This window comes from Acanthochromis polyacanthus, chromosome 16, assembly GCF_021347895.1.
Source record: "Acanthochromis polyacanthus isolate Apoly-LR-REF ecotype Palm Island chromosome 16, KAUST_Apoly_ChrSc, whole genome shotgun sequence".
NCBI lineage: Eukaryota > Metazoa > Chordata > Actinopteri > Pomacentridae > Acanthochromis > Acanthochromis polyacanthus.
In genome coordinates this window covers 34,641,763-34,664,039 of record NC_067128.1, presented here as the reverse complement: position 1 = coordinate 34,664,039, position 22,277 = coordinate 34,641,763, and the positions used below count along the sequence as shown (strand labels likewise).

Here is a 22,277-nt window from a genome sequence, read left to right as displayed (position 1 = left end):
TACATTATTTCATTTTTCACAGTTTGTTAATATTTGTGAATATTTCTTTTATATTTTCAGATATTTTTTAAGAATTAAGGACATTTCATCAATAATTTGACAGATTTTTTAACAATATTTATTTTGTCACATTTATTGATACTTGTGAATATCTGAACTTGGAACATTTCATAAAGAATTTCTGATTTTTTTTTTTTTTACACGTTATTTGTCTCACACTGTTAATATTTGGTTCATTATAGTTTGAACATTTTGGACATGTTTCTGATATGTCTGTTTCCCCCCAGACATATCATTTAATAAATGACTCATCAGAGCAGCAACACTTCCACAACTCCTCTGAGAAGGAAAGTGACTAAACCTGGACTTGGAACAAACTTTCTGGTCCCCAACAGCTGGAAAGAGTTTTGGACCCATCATCTTTCTGCAGAGGATGCTGAAAATGCTCTCCTGAGTCTGCAGATGTTACCATTCTGAAGCTTAATTTCTACTTTTGCAGAGAAAAGCCTGAGTGAGTCACTTCAGAATTTCTTTGTGGTGATTCAAACGTCTCCTTGATCAAAACCAACTTTCCTTTCTCTTCTCTCAAGTGTTTGAGCAATCAAAAGGTACTGAGTTTTCTCTGTAGTTATTTTTTTTAATTTACAGTTCTATGCAGCGCCCACTTTAGTGAAATTAGCTCTCATGATTTTCATACTAGTGGTTTAATATGACAACAACGGAGTAAGTGGATGAGGCTGGACAGTATTGGCCAGAATTAGAAAGCTTACAGAGAGGGTTTATCATGATTATAAAACCTAATTAGATATACTTGGTCATTTCAGCTTTCTGTGGTTTGATTTGAAGATTTTTTTAAAGGCTATGAGAGGAAAATATCAAACCTCCTCCAGTGCAGTGCAAAAAAAAAAAAAAAGCTTTAGATACAGTATTTGTTAATGATAAAGAGAGCTGAGAACGGATGGAATATCAAAGTTGACATAAGACATGGGAGCCCTTGACAGACTGGTTAATGTTAGTTCACACCTAGTTTTTCCATCTGAAACACCATCAATAGAGTGGAACTACAGAACAAAAGTCATTATTTTGTCCCAGTGACGTCGCCAAGACAAGGGGCTCAGAAGATGGACGAATAAACAGCAGTACAGTATTAATGGGAAATAACAAAGACACGGCACGTGACATGTGTGCCTGACTGTATTTCGGCATGTGCACACGTGATGTGGTCCAGAGTGAGTGAGTCATACTTGCAATTTATTGTACTTTTCAAACAAGACATCTACAGTGGAGGACACATGGAACCTTGATGCCCTCGCTCTATCAAACACTAAACCAACTCACCAGAGCCCACATACTAGAAAGAATTTATTTGAATCTGTCAATTACATTAAAAAAAAAAGCACTCAGAGAGCGTAGTAGTCCACCAAGGCTGCTCAGTTGTTTTATGATTAACGACGGATGAAATCTGTGACCTTCTGATGTGCAACATGGTCCAAAAGTGACCTAAATCCAATGGAGAATGGGCATCTCCTGACCCACACTGGGCATCAAAGGGTTAATAAAAAAATTACCTTCCGCTGAGCACAGGCGTGTATTATGCCTGTGTACGTTATGTACGGATACGGAATTGCCAAAATATGTAGCGGGCGGCAGGAATTGATGGGACTCAGAACACCCCCACAATTTTATCAATTGTTCTTGTATTATTCTGACGGATAAGTCCTGATAAGTTCACAGCGGTGGATTTGTAGTAAGATCACAATCATGTGATCGTCATGGTTACAGTCACGCCGTGCCGCTGTCTCACAGTGATACAGAAATCTTTAGGAAATCCGTGGATCCAGACTATAAGCTGCATCACTGCCAACATCTAATCACTTTGTCCTTGTGACATTTCTGATCTTCCCTGAAAATTCATCCAAATCCATTAGTCTGTTTTGAGTAATGTTGTGAACAGACAGACAGACAGATCACCAATCATCACATAACTCGGTCGTGTTGCTTGGCGGAGTAAAAATCGCAAAACAATGTAAAACGACCACAAAGAGAAAACAATGATGCAAAGAAGATACGAATTCATCACAAAGAGAAGCCAAATGACCAAACAGGGACTTAAACCAAAAGCAGAAAGACGAAAATTTACCACAAGTACACACAAAACAACCATAAAAAACATACAAATAAGGCACAAAAGGTACAAAGTGACCATAAGACATGCAAAATGACCACACAGACACAAAACAACCACAAAAGATGGAAAATTCTCACAATGAGAAGTGAAATATCCATAAAGTGACACACAGTGAGCTCCAAGAGACACATTAACCACAAAAAGATGCAAATTGACCACAAATAGACACAAAGCTACCATAAAGATGTGAATAACAACAAAGCCGTATTGCTACCAAAGTCTTGTGGTCATTTCTGACCCTCCCTCAAAATTTCATCCAAATCCGCTAGTTTCCGTTTTGAGTAATGTTGGCGAACAGAAACACAGACAGATAAACCAACATCAATTCGTCACATGACTCCGCCACTGTTCCTTGGTGGAGTAACAATTTCACAGGAAATTAAATATGTATGCAGGCGAGATGGGGTAAGATGAGCTAAAGACTGAGAGGGACTGCAGATTGGAGAGGGGGAAGAGCTCCAGCTATCGACTGACCCTGTTATGGTGGTCTGATCAGGCGCCTTTCGTTTGCTGAGTGTGGTGAGCTGAAGGGAGTGTAGACCTGAATGAGAGAGTTCAGGTAGGAGGAAGCTGTTGGGCCACAAGTTTTCATACATAGGAAAATGCATAATGTATATTCTTTATGTTTCAGATACAAAACTTCCAGATGTTAATTTCTATCTTTGGGGGCACTTGAAGGCCACCATGTGAAGATAGGAGACATAAATCATCTCAAGGAACGCATTACCAACGCCATTACAAGCAGAACTTCAACTGTGCTAATTCAAGTTCACCAACAGTGGAACACACGTATTAATATGTGGTAATCACCTACAGCACATTATATAAACAAAAACGGTTGTCCAACAAGAAAATGCTTATTTTTCATATGTATGGAAACTTAAAACCCACCCTGTAGGTTTGTATGCAAGTGTCAGGAGTTATGAATTCGATTTGGGCAAGCAACTGGAAGCCAGTAAAGTGATCCGACTCTCACCACAGAAACTGGGCTGATTCCATCTATGCAAGTCAAAGCGTGGCAAACTAACACTAAAACACAAGTTACTATTGAGTGTCCAAAATGATTTATCCTCATTTTCACCTGTACAGCTAGTGTTTTATCATTTATAACCTAAATGAAGAGCCTGAGTTCTCCAGGAAATGGCTGAAGGCTAGAAATACACGAGGCAACTGAACTGCATTTAACATCTATTATAAAACACAACCCAGTTCCACTGACAGAGAAAAGATAGAGAATCATTTCAATTACTTTTTAGAAAGTCACGAACAAACATGTTTGGGTAATCGGTCAGCATCGTAGGAAAACACTGAATGAGCCCATAACATCTGAGTCATGCCTGGTGGGGCAGCGGTCCTGTTGTGCTCCAATAATAGGAGACAATTAAAAACCACCAGCACATGAGGCCTATAAACAGTAGAGGCTTTGCATTATTCCTTTTCCTAGTAGTGTGTGAGTGCATTAATATGTATGGTAAAAACTACACGCATCCACAAGCAGCTCATTAATTTTGATGCGGCGTGTTCTCACCAAAAACAGGAAAAAGGACGAAGTGTTGTTTTGGTTACCTGAGAACACAGTATCACATGAAGCTGTGGGTATGAGGGCCACGGTGACACGGGATTCATTACATCAAAAATAAAGAAAAAACACCTTCCAAAACACCCCAAATGTGGACAGGGACAAAAGATGCACTCACCCCAGCACTGATTTTCCAGTTTCCTCCGGCTTGCGAACTGTGAATGGCTTGGATCCACTCCTACTGTCTTTGGCATAAATTCCCTTTATGAATACAAATTAAAAAGAAGTCTGTCAGCTGACACCCTGCTGGACCACAATAGCACCTAATGGATATCTGGTGCATTGTTTAGCAGAAATGTCATTGCCAAAATGTGGGACAAACCTTGCGGTACATAACATTGCCATAATTTTAAAGCTGGACCTTCAATGCTGTACGGATAGCCAAACATTTTGTGTACGTCTCGTGTGTGTGGATTACTGTGCAGAGTTGGTCATGGCAATGCAAAATGTCTCATCAAAGCAGGTGAGTTCATAAGGTTGAAGAATTCCGTGTAGATGTCGATGGCCTCGTCAAAGCGGTTCACTCTCTTTACTTTGACCTTCTTCATGGTGTCGTCACAGGGGACTGGTTCCACACACAAAAAAACACAAGTTAAGGAGCAAGCAAACACACACAAAAACAAGAATCCAAGACTTAAACCCACATCCTAAAATAGGCACTACCATCCAAAAGTTTGGGGTCACCCAGGCAACTTCATGTTTTCCACAAGGGTTTCCAAATCATCATGCATTTGAGTAAGGGTTTATTGTTCAGGAACAGATGGCAGGAGCTTCAGTCACAAAGACTGCTCAGCTGGCTATGAACATGTCAGTAAAGAGAGTTGATATTTGTCGCTATAGTATGTATTTGATGACTGCGATGCCTGTGCAATAGTGCGATAAGTAAAAAAACAGAAGATCGACTCTTCTTCGAGTGAACAAGTCAATTCTAGATGTCATTAGGTTGTCAAAACTATACTACCGATCCAAAGTTTGGTGTCACTGCAACAGACAAAACAGAACACTTACTGGGTCATTCCGTATGAAATCAACCAATTTTAAGAAAAACTTCAACGTCAATATCAGCATGTGGGATAGGTGGTATCAAAAAATAAAAGACATCGGTGTGAAATTACAGGAATCTCCCTAAATTTTGACACCAAGCACAACTTGCTTCTATAAACCTATGTTTAATGTTGACCTTTGAATCTGAAGGTCGGACAGATATTTTGATTTTTAGCTGTTCATATTCATGCATTACATACCATAGCACTTTCATTTTATACAGATCCAATCCTTAGATAGACAAATTAACCACATAAAATCTCTAATGGATATGATGATTAGTTTTTGTGTAATGGGTGGCCAAATGTAGCAGTTTAGACGTTCGTGATGGATAAAATCGCAACTTTGTCATTCTCTGTAACATGCAATTATAAATATAAAGTAAATATTTTCACATTCTGAGGACTATAGGTCACTGTTGAAATGATTCTGAACATTTCAGATCTCTATCTTTTGTTGTTCAGAAGTTATAGAAGTCTGAAAATGGTCGAAATTTTAAGTCTTAATTTCGCTGCAATTTTAGGGTACCCCCTACCTACTTCAAATAACCATAACTTTGAAACTAATGACAATAAAGCATTCAAATTTTGCATTTTCCCATCATATATAATGTACTAAATGTATGTAAAAACTTAGCAAAATCTGAGAGGGTCAGGTGGGGACCACTGGTTGAAATGATACGGAATGGACCCTACTACATAAAACACAATGTATGTAACATGTAATCTTAGACATATAAATAATTACATTAATATAAAAAACTAAAATACACTCTTACCCTCATATATGCATATATACATGACCGTTCAAAAGTTTGGGGTCATCCAGATAATTTCACATTCTCCATGAAAACTCCCTCTTTTATCCATGTGCTAGCATAACTGCACAAGGGTTTTCTAACCATCAATGAGCCTTTCAGCACCATTAGCTAACACAATGTAGCATTAGAACACAGGAGTGATGGTTGCTGGAAACCTTTTCTTTTCAAAAATAAGGACATTTCCGAGCGACCCTAAACTTTGAATGGTAGTGGAACAGTGGCAGTATTGCCAATATGTCACATAAAAAGACCAAACCACCAAAGACCTGGGATAAACTGCAACATCGCTGCTGTCAAAAATGCCTTGATGAGTCACAGCACTGCACTGTTTATTCACTATGATGAATACGGCGTCTGAAATGTGACCGCAGTACGACTATTTTGATAAAAATAATCATTAGTAAATACACAATTTTACTTTGCGTTCACAGAAGTTGCTTTATATTTGAACACAAGCATAAATATATTGTGACCTCAGAATTCAGAGTTAAGGCTATGTTGGGGAAGTAGGACAAAAACAAACAGAATAGCGCATCATTACATGTGAAAATACTGGCCGTGGTAAATGCAAATAAAGCTATAATAACATGGTTACCTCTACCTTTACTGCTACTTTGAAGTCAAATGGCTCCAGAATGATTTATAAAATCTATTCCAGTGATGGCTCTGAAACATATTGTGAAAATGCAGATATTCTAAATACTGAAAGTACCTTCATCATAGGCCACAGGAAGGTAGGACAGGATTCCCTCTGACCACCACAGTGTGTAGCTGCAGACAGACAAGACATATATGTGTGTTAAAACCTTTCTGAAAACTTCCCACTGACTGCTGTGCGCTCTGCTCCGTCTCCTCTCGGGCCTCAGGTAACCCAGATTTCAAAACCAGCGTGGTCTGACCACCTACTGTACAACTCCTGAACACATCAGACTTTTATTCAGTGTGAGCAATTTGAGTGGATGTGCTTATTTAGTTTGGTGTGCGGTGTGCTACTTACGCCAGTTTCTGAGCAAAAGTGCAATGTGTGACTGCCGAATTGAATCTAGTTCCAGCCATACTAATTTCTGGGAATAATGATTGAGCTACCGTGGCCCATTGTGTCTGCATAAACCAGCTGTCTGTGAAAGAAATTCGGGTCAAAATTTATGTAAGCATGAAGACAATGGAAAGCAATACACCATGCACACAAATGACAAGGACAGAATGACTCAGGGTCAAAACTCAAAGTGGGTTACAGAAGTCAGCACAGAGTAGGACGCCTGTATAGAAACTACAGCTTCTTCTTTTGAACATACTTACTTACATAAAATATTAGGAATGGAAACAAAACACATGCAAATAGATCTAAATAAGCAAAAAAAATCCAACAAAATTAATTTACTACACTGGGAATGCTTTGGAGAAGAAAGGGAGGGTTTGGCACAGGAACAAGAAGACTATGCAAAATGGAAATGCAAAGTTATCTCGTCTTCTCGTCAGACCTCCTTTCTTTGGGAGTCAAATGTATTAAACTCTTAGATTCGGAGCATGTTTCACTCAGCAATGGTAAGTCAAAGTGTAAAAGTGCTGCCTTATCTTGGAAAACACTCGGGTATTTAGTATTTATGATCAAAGCCATTAAAATCTGACAGTCGAGCAGCCCTGACAGAAACAGCAGTAAGCTAGCTCAATATCTAGCTCGTTTTTGGCGTATTGTGTCTCATTTTTCTAATTTTGTGTCTCATTTTTGTTGTTTTGTGCCTCGTTTTTGTCTTTTGTGTTCATTTTGTTGTTTTGTGTAGTTTTGTCATTTTGTGCTTCATTTTTCTCATTTTGTGTCTCGTTTGTGTCATTTCCTGTCTTGTTTTTGTCATTTTCTATCTTGTTTTTGTCGTCAACATCATCAAACCGTTTCCCAAAAAGAATGGGTAAATCAAAGCTATGTCCTCTCTTCTATTTTTCATAGTTTCATCACATTGTCAGCTTTGATTGAATGTCTCACTCTACCTCATATTATCAGGATCAGACTAATTCTTTTGACTGTTTTCCATCAGTCAGTTTGTCCTCTTGGTCAGCAGTAACAGCTAGCTAAATATCTAGCTTATAATGCTGAGAAAAAGCTAGCATTAGCATGGATTAGCAACCCTGTTACTGTGATTAGAGTAGGGTTAGCAAACAAGAAATAAAACACAGAATAAAATGGTGCAATTGATGTGTAAGCTGAGCCAATCAAGCCTTGGATAGTTTATAACCTATTATTGATGAATGTGGAGCATAAAATTGTAAAAGGTTTATTTTTCCAAAAAAGTTGAAGCCCAAATGTCCTCCAATTCTAGAATGACCCTCTCAATGATCCTTGAAAAGTTGTTGCTTTGTCTCACTCCTACTGACTATTTGTGTTTTGGATGTGTTTTCTGCAGCACAACTGACCATCTTGCATTTTTTTTTTCCATTTGCAATGTTTTTAATAACTTCTATGAATGCATTATGAAATGATTGAAGATTCGTTCAGATTTTGCTTGTGTTTGTCAATTTACATGCGTTTCTGTCAGGTTTTGGTCTGTAGAAATTTTAGACCAAACATGTTTATCAGCTACTTACACACAGATTCTGCAGCTGAAGTAATGTAGGTCACATATCAGGCTGCAGAGGGAAGACATGAAGCTCAGGAGCAGAACCCAAACAACCTCGCGTTACCTCAGGTTCAGTGACCCTTGTCATAAGCTTGAGGAGATTGCACCCACTCAGATCGCCCATAAACTCAGTCTGATAAAAATCCACCCACACACTGGTGGCAACGCTACCTCAGCACTCATAACAGAGCTGTACATCCAAAGCAGCGCGAGTAGGAATCTTTAATAAGTGATTCCAACCTGACCTACTTAACAAGAAAACAGCACAAATATGCCAAATCTGTGAAGATGAGAGTCTGATCAGTTCAACATGAAAAAAAACAAATGCTCTTGTATATTCAGATGTCAGTATGTTTGTGTTCAATATGTGGTGTGTGTTTGGAAGTGTACATGTAGCACGTGTGTTGACCTGCGTCTGTCTTGAGGAAGGGCCATGGTGCTCCTTTGATGCAGGTAGAAGTCAGTTGGCAGCTCCCAAAGGTGCGGCTTGGTCTCCGACGGCTGGTAAACTTGGAGGAACAAATTGATGGCATCTTGTCGGTCAGCATCTGGAGGAACCACATGGACAGATTAACAGCAAGCAACAGGAAAGTCTAAATCAGAAATTTAATTAGGGTGTATTTGCATGCATGTGAAATTTATATAAACACATTTAATTGAGATTCCTTTTAATTGTTTAAATAATGTATAAATCCAGGATTGTACTTTTAATACTGAAAGAACACACAGTATCTCCAGTGCAGAGAACAGCAGTCACTTTAGCTGTTAGTCAGTTGACAGAAAATCTTTTCGACAGTGATAATTGACAACTCGTTTCAGTCATTTTTACCAAACACATGAGTAAAAACCAACTGCTGTGAATTTGTCAATATTATGATGTAAAGTGATGGCTCAGGAAGAAAGTTGAAAGCAATACGAAGCACTCGTGTTGCACACTCATTCGCATCTTGTTTTGTGATAGCTGGATGCAGAGAGAGTCTTCTTCCTGAAGGGCAGCGGTCCCCAACCGCTTTTTGCACCACAGATCGGATTCAAGCAAGACAATCATGTGATCGTCAGCAGGCAGCTGACGTATTTTTGAGTAATGTTGCTCACAGACGGACGGACAGACAGACAATTAGACAGACAGATGGATGGATGGGCGGATGGACAGACAGAGGGACAGACAGACAGACAAACCAACGCCAATCATCACATAACTCTGAAGTGGAGTAATAATGACAGTTTTTTTTTTCTTGTTTTTTTTTAAAGAATCCTCAACAAATAAAATTACTTGTCATTGCTAAATAATTCTTTTATCTCTTGTCAGCATCAAGTCTCTCCCTCTTTTAGAAGAATTTCTCCATAGACGTTTATTTTTTATTAATTTTGGCAGATGGACGGCTTCACTTAACATCAAGTGCAGGAAACAAGCACAGACGGAAGCGACAGGAAGACGACTGAGTCACTTTTCAAAATAAAACACCCTGCAGACGCCGCCAGAAATAAAATACAAAATAAACCGTTTGTAATATTTCTGTGTGGACTGGTGCTAAATGACCCACGGCTCAGAACCCATCCATGGCCCGGTGGCTGGGGACCAACGGTGAAGGAGACATGGACAGAAGCAGCCCGGCCCCTTAAGAGCAGGACTAAAACCCACGGCTACACAGTCATATGGGAACTTAAAGTGAAATGTTTACAGCGCCAGCGCACTGATGCAGGTTCTGTGTCATAAACAGGCTTCACTGCAACCTGCTTCATATAATTGGATGGTTCTGGCTCAAATCATAAAAAACGACATTAAACATAAAGCCATTCTCGTGGCTTCAGTTTGACTCCAACGTAAAAAAACAGGCTGCTACAACTTTCTTTTCACACAGTCTATTATTCATATTCTGCTACGGCTAACACGGCAGCTAATTTTCCAATCAAACTGCAGAACTTCATAAAATCCACCTGACAGTTCAATTCTTCAGAGGCACACTTCCCCAGCTATTCATGTCCAGGAGGAAACAGTAAAAGTGCTAAACTGCCTAATAATAAAACCAAAGTAAAGCCGAACTCTTCACACCACGTGTCTCCGTTCACATCACAGGAATCGTACCTGTGAAAACTCTCCTAACAGCTACAACATGTTTGACTCATGAGCGTGTGCTAAGACGATCTCCGTGAGCATTTGTGTGCTCAGCATGTGCCACGTGTTTCGCATGTTGCCCAGTTTGATGCCATTTAATCCATCCCCCAACTGCGAAGCCACGTGCATGCTGCTCCGACAGTCACGTTAGATAATTAGAAATTAAATTGGGTCCTATTAAAGCCTGCCATCAAGCCTTTTTCTCTAGGTAATTTTCACCCTGAGATCCATTCAATACATCAACAGATAAGAGTTATGGATGATCTGTGGACGTAACATGCACGTGCAACAGAAGTCAGACAAAAAAACTCCGTCCTACAGGATGTAATATGAATAAAATGCACATGGTAAAACGCTGTCAAACAGGTCTGTTCATTTTGCTTTGTCACAGCCTTTAATCTTACTGTCGCTACAATTTAAGAGGCTGCAAAGGAAATGCCAGCATGTGCAGCATACGTGTGTGTCTGTGAGTCAGACAGAAGCTGTCAGTACTTGGCAATGATGTAAAGGTGTGTGTTATTTATTGCATGGAAGAAGCATTGTTGTGTGTTTCCAATTTGAAATAAAGCGCTCTTATACAAATGAAGTGTGAAAAGATTATCGTAAAATGAAAACTGCACACTAAAGGACAAACTTAAAGGTAAAAATGATCAAAATAAATTGTTATTGGGATATTTTTTAAATATTTGGTGTTTGAAACATTGAAGATGACATTAAAATCTTTACAGACATCTGTCTACAAACTATCAATCATTTTCTATTTGTCAAAAGTAGTTCGACCATAAACTATGTTGAACAAAAAGTCCGATCTGTAAACAGCTCACAGAGTATCAGACATTATCAAATGCTGTACTACTTCTGTATAAAGAAAATTATGTTATACTTTCCATTGTGTCTCTATGATGGTAGTTATACAGCTAATGCATAAATCACATGGAAGAAAAAAAAAGGAATGCTGGCAGAAACTGGCATGACTGCAGCTAAAAACAACACAGATCAGGAAACTCTCTTCTCTTCTACGCCGGCTGAGGAAAAAACGCAAAAAGTGGGATCTATTAAAACCCACACAGCAAATCTAGTTGTGTCTGCACATGAAAGACGTGTAATTTGCTGTGCCGGTCAACATTAATGCCCTAAAGAGTTTGAAATCAGCTGGGACAAAAACACAAACCACACAGTAAGAAGAAGCAGTTACAACACGTCCACGCTGCATAATGACAGCAGTTCAGCGGTCTCCTCCTTAAAAAAAAAAAATCACAGAGCCAAAGACGTCAGTTTTGGAATTCTGTTGGAATCCAAAAATGAAATTAAAAATTCAGAATATTTACAAAGTGTTCCCCTTTTTTTTTTTTAGAAAAAATAAAAAATAAAAAAAACCTCTTCACCTTTTGAACAATACTCAGTAATTTTATACATATGTCAAGCTTTTTAAAAATTGATTTTGGACAACTCTTACCTCATTTGGAATAAGTTTCTAAGTCGTATCTAAACATGGAAAGAACTGTAAAAAGTGCATTCTGGGTAAATTATCAGCATGTGTGGTAGGTGGCTGGTCAGAGCAATCATAGACGATGGAAGCAGAAACCAGGACTCACTCTGTGGAATTAGATAAAATGATGACAAATGTCTCTAAAATGACTTGCCCAAATGTTCAGTATGACTCAGAATTGTTCAGATGACCCCCCAAACAACAAAAATTTGCCTAAATAACGAATATAATTACTCAAAATTCATCAAAAATGACTCACAAGTGACCCAAAACGAGCAAACCACTGTCGAAATAAAAAATATAAATGTATATATAACTCACAAATTGTCCAAAATGATTTAAATTTGGACAAATTTTTACAAAATGCCCCCAAAATTTGTTCCCAATGACTACAAATTGTCCAAATGTACTGAAAATCGTCCAAACTAAACAAAAAAAATGAACAAAATGATGAACAAAATGATTCCAAATTCAGCTAAAAGAACGTCATATCTAAACATGGGGAGAACTTTAAAAAGTGTATTGTGGGTAAATGTTAATGCTCATATCAGCATGTGTGACAGGTGGTTGGTCAGAACAATCAGACGATGGAAGAAGAAATTGGGATCATCTCTCTGTGGAATTGGATAAAATGATGACAGATGTGTTTAAAATGACTGAACAAAATGTCCAGTATGACCCAAAATTGTCCAAATGACCCCCAAGAAACAAAAACTGACCAAACTGATAAACATAATGATTCGAAATTTGTTAAAAATGACTCACAAGTGACCCAAAATGTACAACCTTTTGTTGAAATCACAATAAACGCCCAAAATATAACACGCAAATTGCCCAAAATCATTTAAAATTTGTCAAATTTGGACAGAACCCCTCCCAAAATTTGCTCCTGATGGAGTCCCAGTGACTCCAAATTGTCCAAAACTATCAAAAATTGCCCAAACTAAACAAAAAAAAATCACCAAAATGATGAACAACATTATTCAAAATGCATCTAAAATAACTCGAAAATGTTCAATGTCACTCAGAAAGTGCATTTTGGGTAACCATTAAGGATCATATCATGTGTGATCGGTGGTAGGTCAGACCTATGAGGATAGAACTGCACTCTTTCAGCTCACTGGGACTAAACAGCTGGAGATGTGTGATTAGCTAGCGAGTCTAGAGCGTGGAACCGTAATCACTGAGAAATCTGTGACAATGGTGGAGCTGTTGGAGGAGGGCAGGCTGACAGCAGACACCAGCTGCTCCTCGACACTACAAGACAGTTTGGGTTTTTTGCCATTTTCCCCCCTCATATAATGCTCTTCAGTGCCATCAGGGAGTCACATCTTGGTCAGCCACTTCAAGTCATAAGAGCAGATGTGGGTCATGGGATTACCGAGTGTGTAGTTCATAAAATACTGAGTGCTTGTGCGTACGACAGTCTGTGTGTGTCGCACTGCATGACCCTTTCTGACTTGACATTTCACTCTAAAACAATCTGCTACGCTCCCGGCTCTGCTTTAAAGCCAGCCAATGATCCAATTTTTCAAAATTAAGTGAAAGAAAAGAATCAAAAGAAAAGACGGGGGAGAAGGGGGTCGTCTTAGTAGGTGAAGTGGTGCCATTGTGTTTCTCCTGGCTTGATGCACGGCCTTCCTTTTGGTTTCTGCAGCTTTCGTAGACCCCTCCAAGGTCTCATTTAAAAAGATTACAAACCTAAATTGCAGATATCGCCCAGCTTTACGACATCTTGACTGCTAATTGGCTGACATTGAAAGCTTCTCACAGCATTGTCCTTGAAGCATATCTTTTTGTAGCTGTCGACAATATACGTAGCATCACTTGCATGTTAGTCTTCAATGATCGGACATTACAATTATACACTACTGTTCCAAAGTTTGGGGTCATTTGGGCAATTTAATCTTTTTCCATGAAAACTCACACTTTTATCCATGTACTAACATAACTGCACAAGGGTTTTTATAATCATCAATGAGCCTTTCAACAGCATTAGCTAACACAATGTAACATTAGAACACAGGAGTGATGGTTGCTGGAAATGTTCCTCTGTACCCCTATGGAGATATTCCATGAAAAATCAGCCGTTTACAGCTAGAATAGTCATTTACCACGTTAACGATGTCTACACTGGATTTCTGATTCATGTAATGTTATCTCCATGGATAAATAAAATGCTTTTCTTTCAAAAATAAGGACATTTCTAAGTGACCCCAAACTTTGAACGGCAGTGTACATGAATTTAAGTCGCTCTACATTACTTAAAGTTGATATTATTGGTTAAAGTTGCTCAATTTGAAAGTTGCTCTATATTAGCTAAAGTTGATATTAGTAGTTAAAGTTGCTCTATATTAGTTAAAGTTGCTCCACATTAGTGAAAGTTGCTCTATATTAGTGAAAGTTGCTCTATACTAGCTAAAGTTGCTCTATATTAGCTAAAGTTGCTCTATATTAGATGAAGTTGCTCTATATTAGATGAAGTTGCTCTATACTAGCTAAAGTTGCTCTATACTAGCTAAAGTTGCTCTATATTAGATGAAGTTGCTCTATATTAGATGAAGTTGCTCTATATTAGCTAAAGTTGCTCTATATTAGCTAAAGTTGCTCTATATTAGATGAAGTTGCTCTATATTAGATGAAGTTGCTCTATACTAGCTAAAGTTGCTCTATACTAGCTAAAGTTGCTCTATATTAGCTAAAGTTGCTCTATATTAGATGAAGTTGCTCTATATTAGATGAAGTTGCTCTATACTAGCTGAAGTTGCTCTATATTAGCTAAAGTTGCTCTATATTAGATGAAGTTGCTCTATATTAGATGAAGTTGCTCTATATTAGATGAAGTTGCTCTATACTAGCTAAAGTTGCTCTATACTAGCTAAAGTTGCTCTATATTAGCTAAGATTTCTCTAAAAGTGTAGCTGATATAGGAAAAAAAATGCAATAATCTAGAAGTAGAGGAGGAAACCTACAGTTCTGATTGAGCTACTTAACACAGTTGGTTGTAAGGTTTGTATTTACTTGTTTTCACATTCAAAACACAACTGCTTGGTCAAACAAGACAGCACGTAGTAAAACTAATAAGCAAATGCTACATTTCTACAAAAAATGCTTCTGCCAATGCCATATGGGGGAATGAACAGCCTTGGTGGAGTACTGCGCTCTCTGAATGCTTTTCTAGTTATTTTGTGTCCTCTCTTCTCTGAAAACATGGATGCAGTGACCATGACACTGCCCACTGGTTTGTGAATGACCACTTTAAAGCCTTGCGTGTGGAATTTGGCCTCTTGAACACAAAAAAAAAAGAGAGGAATGCTTCTGGCTTTAAAGTTAAGGACACCATGCACATCCATACCAAAGCGATTTGTCAATTACTAGGTAGGCCTTTCCTAAATTATACCCTGCTTTAACATCCATTTCACTCTAAATGGGACCTAATTTTCCAAAATGAACATTGTGATGGATTTAAAAAGTCTTGAAACTAAAGATTAGACGATCCAAACATGAGAAAAAGCAAGTGAGAAGTAGGATCATTTTCTAACAGACTTCTATATCATCAGAGGGTTTATTTTGCCACAACTGGAGTCGCCCCCTGCTGGCCTGAAACAAGCTTGTCAACATTGTCCTACTGTAAAACCAGAGATTTCATCATAAATTGCATAAAAACATCACGGAAATGCATTGCTAGGACCTCCAGCATGTAAATATCAATGGGTTTGTGTGTACTACGGCTGAATGTACAGTCTGTGTGTTATCCATATGCGAAAGCTGAGCCTATGTTTCTGTGGTAACCTGGAACATGAGAGTAGATTCAGCTTCACAGTTTCAATATGGATAAATTTCAGGATAAAACAAATGGAAAAATGAGTCCCTACTAAAATATTTTTGTAATCGATTTAATATGAATGATTTTGTAGCTGCAGATGTCTTTGTAATGCCCAAGATATTCTCAGACGACTTAGGCTTTTGGTGTCTGTAGAGAAATCATGCTGATTTTTTATCATCGAGTCCATACTTAGACATGGGATCGCCTGCTGGTTTGGGGTTCTTACAGTCAAATCCAAAACTCAGATTCATAACCTTGTGAAGACCACGGGTAACAATCCTCCCCCATCAGTGGAGTATGAACAGTTGAATTCAGGCAGAAGGCACAGAGTCCAGCTGTGCAGGCTTACACACTCCTTCATCCCCTCTCTCAATCAAATTCATTAATGAGCAGTTAGGTGTAGCTACCAAAAGGAGGTAACTAATGTTGTATATGTAGGGATGTATGTACACTTCAGTTCAAAAGTTTGGGGTCGTTTAGAAATGTCATTATTATTAAAATAAATGCATTTTTTTTCCCAATGAAGATTCATTTTTCATCATCTTTTATAGTTTCAAACAACAAAACGAAACAAAGACACCCTGCATGGTCCATTCTTAGCATCAACCCTTCTGACGAGTATCAAAGCTTGTAAATGCATCTCGTAGCCAGCTAAACAAAAACACTCTTCCATGAAAGTCCACCCAAAAAAGAATCAAGAATTTTCTATATCTTCCTGAAGGTCTTGTACAGTCAAATAGGGGATTATATACGCTATGGTTCAAAAGTCACTTAGAAATGTCCGTATATTTTTGAAAGAAAAGCATTTTATTTCAATGAAGATAACATTAAATGGATGATAAATCCAGTGTAGACATAGTTAATGTGGTAAATGACTATTCTCACTGCAAACAGCTGATTTTTAATGGAATATCTCCATAGGGGTACAGAGGAACATTTCCAGCAACCATCACTCCTGTGTTCTAATGCTACATTGTGTTAGCTAATGGTGTTGAAAGACTCACTGATGATTAGAAAACCCTTGTGCAGTTATGTTAGCACATGGATAAAAGTGTGAGTTTTCATGGAAAACACTGAAAATTGTCTGGATGACACCTAATTTTTGAATAACAGTGTATGAATTCTGAAGACGTACCTGTTCTCAGCTGCTTTTGATTAAACTATTTTAAGTTATTTTAAATCTTATTTTATCACAGTTACTTTTAACTCTTATTTTATGACAGTTATTTTAAACAGCCCTTGTTTGTTTTTGATCTTTTTACTTTTCTGACTTTTTTTTAATGATTTCATAAATGTTTTCTTTTGTTTTTCTTTTAATAATTGTTGTCATCTTCTGTCTTAATGTCTTTGTAAAGCAGTTTGAATCGCCTCGCTGTTGAAATGTGCTGTATAAATAAATTTGCCTTGCCATGCCATGAATGTACATATGGGGTTATGGGTGCATTTTAGTTTTTTATATTATTATAACTTATTTATATGTCTAAGATTACATGTCACATATATTATGTGCTTTTAGTAGTAAGTGTTGTGTCTTATGTGTAACAGTGCAGCTTGCTTCTTGCTTTGTCAAAGACAGATTTCTCCCATAGGAGACAATAAAGGGAACTTTGAACCCACCTGAGAAAGCGTTGCTGTAGTAGCGTGACAGCGTCTGCATGATGTCTTTGGAGTGCTGTGTCCAGGGTGCGATCTTGCGGTAGGTTTTGACCCTGTGGACCAGCTGTGAGCCGCCATACTGCAACGATAAAGTGTCTCCATGATCCTCGTAGAGCTCCTCAAACAACCTGAAGCAAACGCAGAACAAATACAAAGACACAGTTTTTTTCTTTTTTTGAGAGGGGCATTTTTTCCAGTGCAATGTAAACAGTCATGAAAATAAAGAAAAATCATTAACCCTTTAAGCTTCAGTCAATTCCAGCCGTTTTCAGTACAAAAAAATCGCTAATATTCTATTTTTAAATAAAAAAAATTACGAAAAATACAGGGAATATTGGACGCGCATCGGGAGGTGCATTTCCTTGAAAATGACCGATTCGGGGATTTTATACCGACTTCAGGACATGTTTTGGATAAAATAGTTTACTGGCTTGTGTTGTCTGGATGTAAAAGGTTGGATTATGGCCGTTTTTTGTGGAATCTTTTTTTTTGTGTGTAATAATGAACCCGGAAATGTGAGTCGCGCTGTGTGCGTTAAAGCCGTGTATAGAGAACGGATGGATGAATATTCGTTTTTGTCGGACAAATGTGTTTTTCTCACCCGCTGTGGTAATCACATCTGAAAGTGGTTTATACCGGCGGATTCATGAGAATCTAAGCTTTCCATCGGCGTATAGTGTTTGTATAATCGTGTTTGCAGCCGTCGGACATTCTTGAAATTCCTATGCAAATTAGTAGGTGTACCGCCGGCGGTACACTGAAGCTTAAGGGGTCAGAGGGTGTGTCCAAACTTTTGAACGGTAGCGTACGCATGAACAAACACACTGATGCTCGACGAGTGGTGGCAAAGTGTGTGAGCTCTACCTGACACAGTCTGTATCAAACTGCAGCTTGGGCTTGTCGATCATTCCCAGTGCGTAAAGCTGATAGGCCAGTGCACATTTCCCCACCATGAACTGGGCAGTGTTGGTCCGGTCGAGACAATCCACGCAGTTGGTCCTCAACACACCAGTCTACAACAAGAAGAAGGCAACTTAGACAACTCACTGATGTTACACGTACGATAATAACTGATTTAACTAATGTACATGTGTTCTTGTATCTCCAAGTGCCAATAAAGAGTAATTAATCAGAAGTACAGACAATAAAGTCTTGTTTGTATTTTGATCGTTGTTCGGCTCTGTGAAAAATGATATAATCTAATTTCACATGACTGAGTTATCTGTTTTTAGAAACGGAGCATTCAAAGAAGGCCACAGTGAGTGAGATCAAGGTCTCTCCATGAAAACAATCAAGATCTGTCATTACGGATGGCAATAAATAGCTAGTTTCGTAGCCATAGCAATGAATGATGGGCATCTTTTTAAAAATTACAGATAAGCCGTTGTTGTTCTTGGCCTAGAAATATCAATGCCATGAACGGATACGTGGTTTGTTGCTATCAGTGACCTTCATATGTAGAAAAGTTGTAACAGATTCCCTAAAAACAACCGTGTTTGTGCGTGCCATACCTGCACTCGCCCGCTGGATGCAATGTGTCCACCTAAATCTCCCCACCTGTAAAAAAAATATATATATATATAATAAACAAAACATTAAATTCAAATAAGTGGATAAACTCCTGGAGACAGACAAAAGCAAAATCTGTACGAATCAGTTCTGCTCTTCTGAGGGACATTTCCTCATCTTTTTTCCAGTGCAATTACAGTGAAATTGTGATTATAGCCATGGCAGTGATTATATAATCACCATTCGAAGGCGAAACATAATGGAACACATGCAGCAGCAGCAAAGACACCTAAACACAATGAACCCCATCAGGACTGCAAGTACAGGAGGACATTCAGGAGACAAAGTGAAATACCCAGAGATGAAAACTGGATGTCGTGTTCTCATGTACACAATTTTGGTACTTGTCCTCAAGCCCAAACAAAGGACATGAAAAAATAAAATAGTTGTCATTTTCCAACATGACTCAGAGTAAAAATATTATTTTAATTTGTTAAAGAAACAGTCAAGAGATTTTTCCCCAAACGTGGACTACGTCAAAGACTGGGGGGGAAGCACACAAACACAAAACTGAAGGGTTAAATAGCTAGATACATGCTGGACTGTTCTGTGGTTATTTTTTGATGCCGTTACCACAACACTGATGAACAGACAACCAGGAGAGACTACATCAAAATCTAATTTGTATTCTTCAGTTTGTTTGTTTGTTTTTTACAAATAAAAGTGAATAGGACATTCATGTATTGATCAGTGAGCATCCTGGTAGAGGGATTTTGTTACATTTGGAGAGAGTCAGGTTAGCTGCTTTCCATTTAGTTTTAGTCTTTATGCTATGCTAAGCTAATGTAGCCTTATATTCATCATTCAGATGCCATCTTTTTAATTATCTCTGGAATATATAGGTTTCCCAAAACAGAAAAGTATTCATTTCATCCTGTTATTTGAAAGCATGATGACTGTTAAAGGGGGAATCTGTGTGTCTGGAGAGCAACTGCTGATATTTAGTTAGCTATTTAGCATATGCAGATAGCTAGCATGTGCAAGATTTAGCACCCTTTTTGCTCTCAGTGTAGATGGATTATTTTGTCTTTGTAGAGTTTCTTTTTTGCTTTGCTTCTAGTTTTTATGCTAAGCTAAGCTAACTTGTAGCTGGCTGTAGCCTCATATTTCACTTATTTGTGTAATATTCATGTTTCCAAAACAGTGATAAATTCATATTCTTTGAAGGTATAATGAATTTTAAAAATGAATTCTGTTTATACTTAGTTAGCACATGCTGACAGTCAGCATGTGGCAGATTTAACATTGTTTTGCTCCGAATGTAAATGGATTTTGTTACCTTTGGAGGGAGACAGGCCAGCTACTTTCCATTCTGTTGCAGTCTTTATGCTAAGCTACATTAAGATGCTACGGGCTGGAGCCTCAAATTTAGCATTCAGACTACATCGTTTTATTTACCTCTTAAATATTGAGGTTTCCTACAACAGAGACTTATTCATTTAATCATATTCTTTAAAAGTCTGATGAATTTTAAAGGCGGAATCTGATTTAGATATGAACATTGATATTTAGCTAGTTAGCTAGCATGTGTAGATAGATAGCTTGCTGGTGCTTAATGCTAATGAATGTTAGATGCAATGTCCATTTCCGATCTAATCCTACCCTCGATTAAGAAAGTTGAAATAAGTTGCTATGATAAAGGTTTTTATATATAATTAAGTCGGAGTTTCTTGATACTCTAAGGACTGCTTAAAAATTGTAAGGACTTCCATTATTAAGAAGTGGACCACTCATTATTTTTTGATCTTTACTGATCACCTCCTTGAAGAGTAGGTTTACTTTTAAGCGACAAACAATGTTGTTTGTTCTCGGACCACTTTAGCACTCCCTATTTTTTTCTTTAATAAAAAAGTGTACTGGATCGGAATCACGGACTCTACCTTTAAGTTTAATATATTAACGTCAAGAAAAGTCAGTCTTCTGAGAATATTGACTTCTGATTTTGGGTTCTGTCTTCATCGTTTCTTTTTACCCAATTCACGACTTTCATTCAACACTTTCTTCTTAAAGTGTTCTCTGGAAAGCAGAAGCAAGTAAAGAAGAAAATCACCCTGTGAAGAAAAATTGGCTTCAAACTGCTCAAAGGGAAGCTCTGAAGACAAACACTGAAGATAGAGGGGTTAGTTTGAAACTTATCTCATCACTGCATGAACTCAATGACCTGAGTGAAATCAGTGAGCGATTATCAAATAAGTAACTGTCCACGTATGACTGAATGCAGAGGGGAAGAGACTACAAGAAAGAATTTAATTATAAGAAAGGCCGTGTTAACAAATCTTTTAAATCATCTTCATTATTCATAAGCTAATTTCTGCATGTGATGAAGACTACAGGTGTTATGAATATTTGTGCATCTCCATAAACGCTTTGGAGGGTTTTTGTGTGGACCGTGGGGCTCTGTGCAAGGAGCGTGTCGAGCAAAGAAAATGAGACGGCGTTGTGTAATGCAGAAGAAAGGGTAATAAATATTGGCTGTGGCACGATCGTTGGGTTATGTAACAGAATGGTAATGTTGGGTGAAAGTGATTAAAATATGCAGACAATGGAAGAGCCAGGCACTAAGTACATGGACGCCAATCTACTCAGCTCGTTAGCAGAAATCTCTGCGATACCATTACCATCAGGCATAATTTCCATTAAGAATTTATACGTGGAGACTTTCAAAATTATGCAGCGTCGATAAGTGTGACTCTGAATATGTATGAATACAAAAACGAACAATACAGTCACGCTTAAATGCAAACACTGAAAAGATGGACATGTAGACGAGCACATAGGTTCTTTTTCTTGTAGTTTTTCATCAGTGGTGAATATTATCTGCTATCCTCTCTCATTCTAGTTATTTCATGAATTTTCTGAATGTGTTTCATTTTAGTTTTTTCCATATGAAAGCACTGAATAAAATATTTGTTATTTACTTAACAGCTGACTGAAAGTTTAAAATAATGTCTGGCCGTGTGATTCTAAGCTTAAGCCCGTTCTTGGAGAAAAAGAGCAACTAGAAAAGCACTCAGAGAGAGCAGTACTTCGCCAAAACTGTTCATGCACAGACGTGTTATGTACAAATACCGAAACTGCATGACCTAAATATGTAGCGGGTGGCAGGAATTGATGGGACTCAGAAACACCCCCATAATTTAATCAGTTGTTCCTCATATCACTTCCGATGGATAAGTCCCGAAAAGTCCACAGTGGCGGATTTGTAGCAGGATCACAATCATGTGATCGTCAGCAGGCAGATGATGTAGTGTTCACTTGTTGTCATGGTTACAGTGACGCCGAGCCGCTATCTTGCAATGATACAGAAATCTTTAACAAATCCATGGATCCAGACTATAAGCTGCATCACTGCTAAAATCTAATCCCTCGGTCCTTGTG

The 22,277-nt window shown here is 38.1% G+C and overlaps 1 protein-coding gene across 1 annotated transcript in view; it reads right to left on the bottom strand.

Moving 5' to 3' along the window:
* fig4a (FIG4 phosphoinositide 5-phosphatase a) overlaps positions 1-22,277 on the bottom strand; it is a 78,673-nt gene that overhangs the window by 25,084 nt on the left and 31,312 nt on the right. The window contains 9 exon segments of the mRNA XM_051960831.1: positions 3,886-3,934; positions 3,937-3,968; positions 4,186-4,246; positions 4,249-4,332; positions 6,344-6,402; positions 8,653-8,791; positions 17,292-17,458; positions 18,195-18,343; positions 18,842-18,887. Coding sequence (XP_051816791.1) covers positions 3,886-3,934; positions 3,937-3,968; positions 4,186-4,246; positions 4,249-4,332; positions 6,344-6,402; positions 8,653-8,791; positions 17,292-17,458; positions 18,195-18,343; positions 18,842-18,887 — 786 coding nt within the window.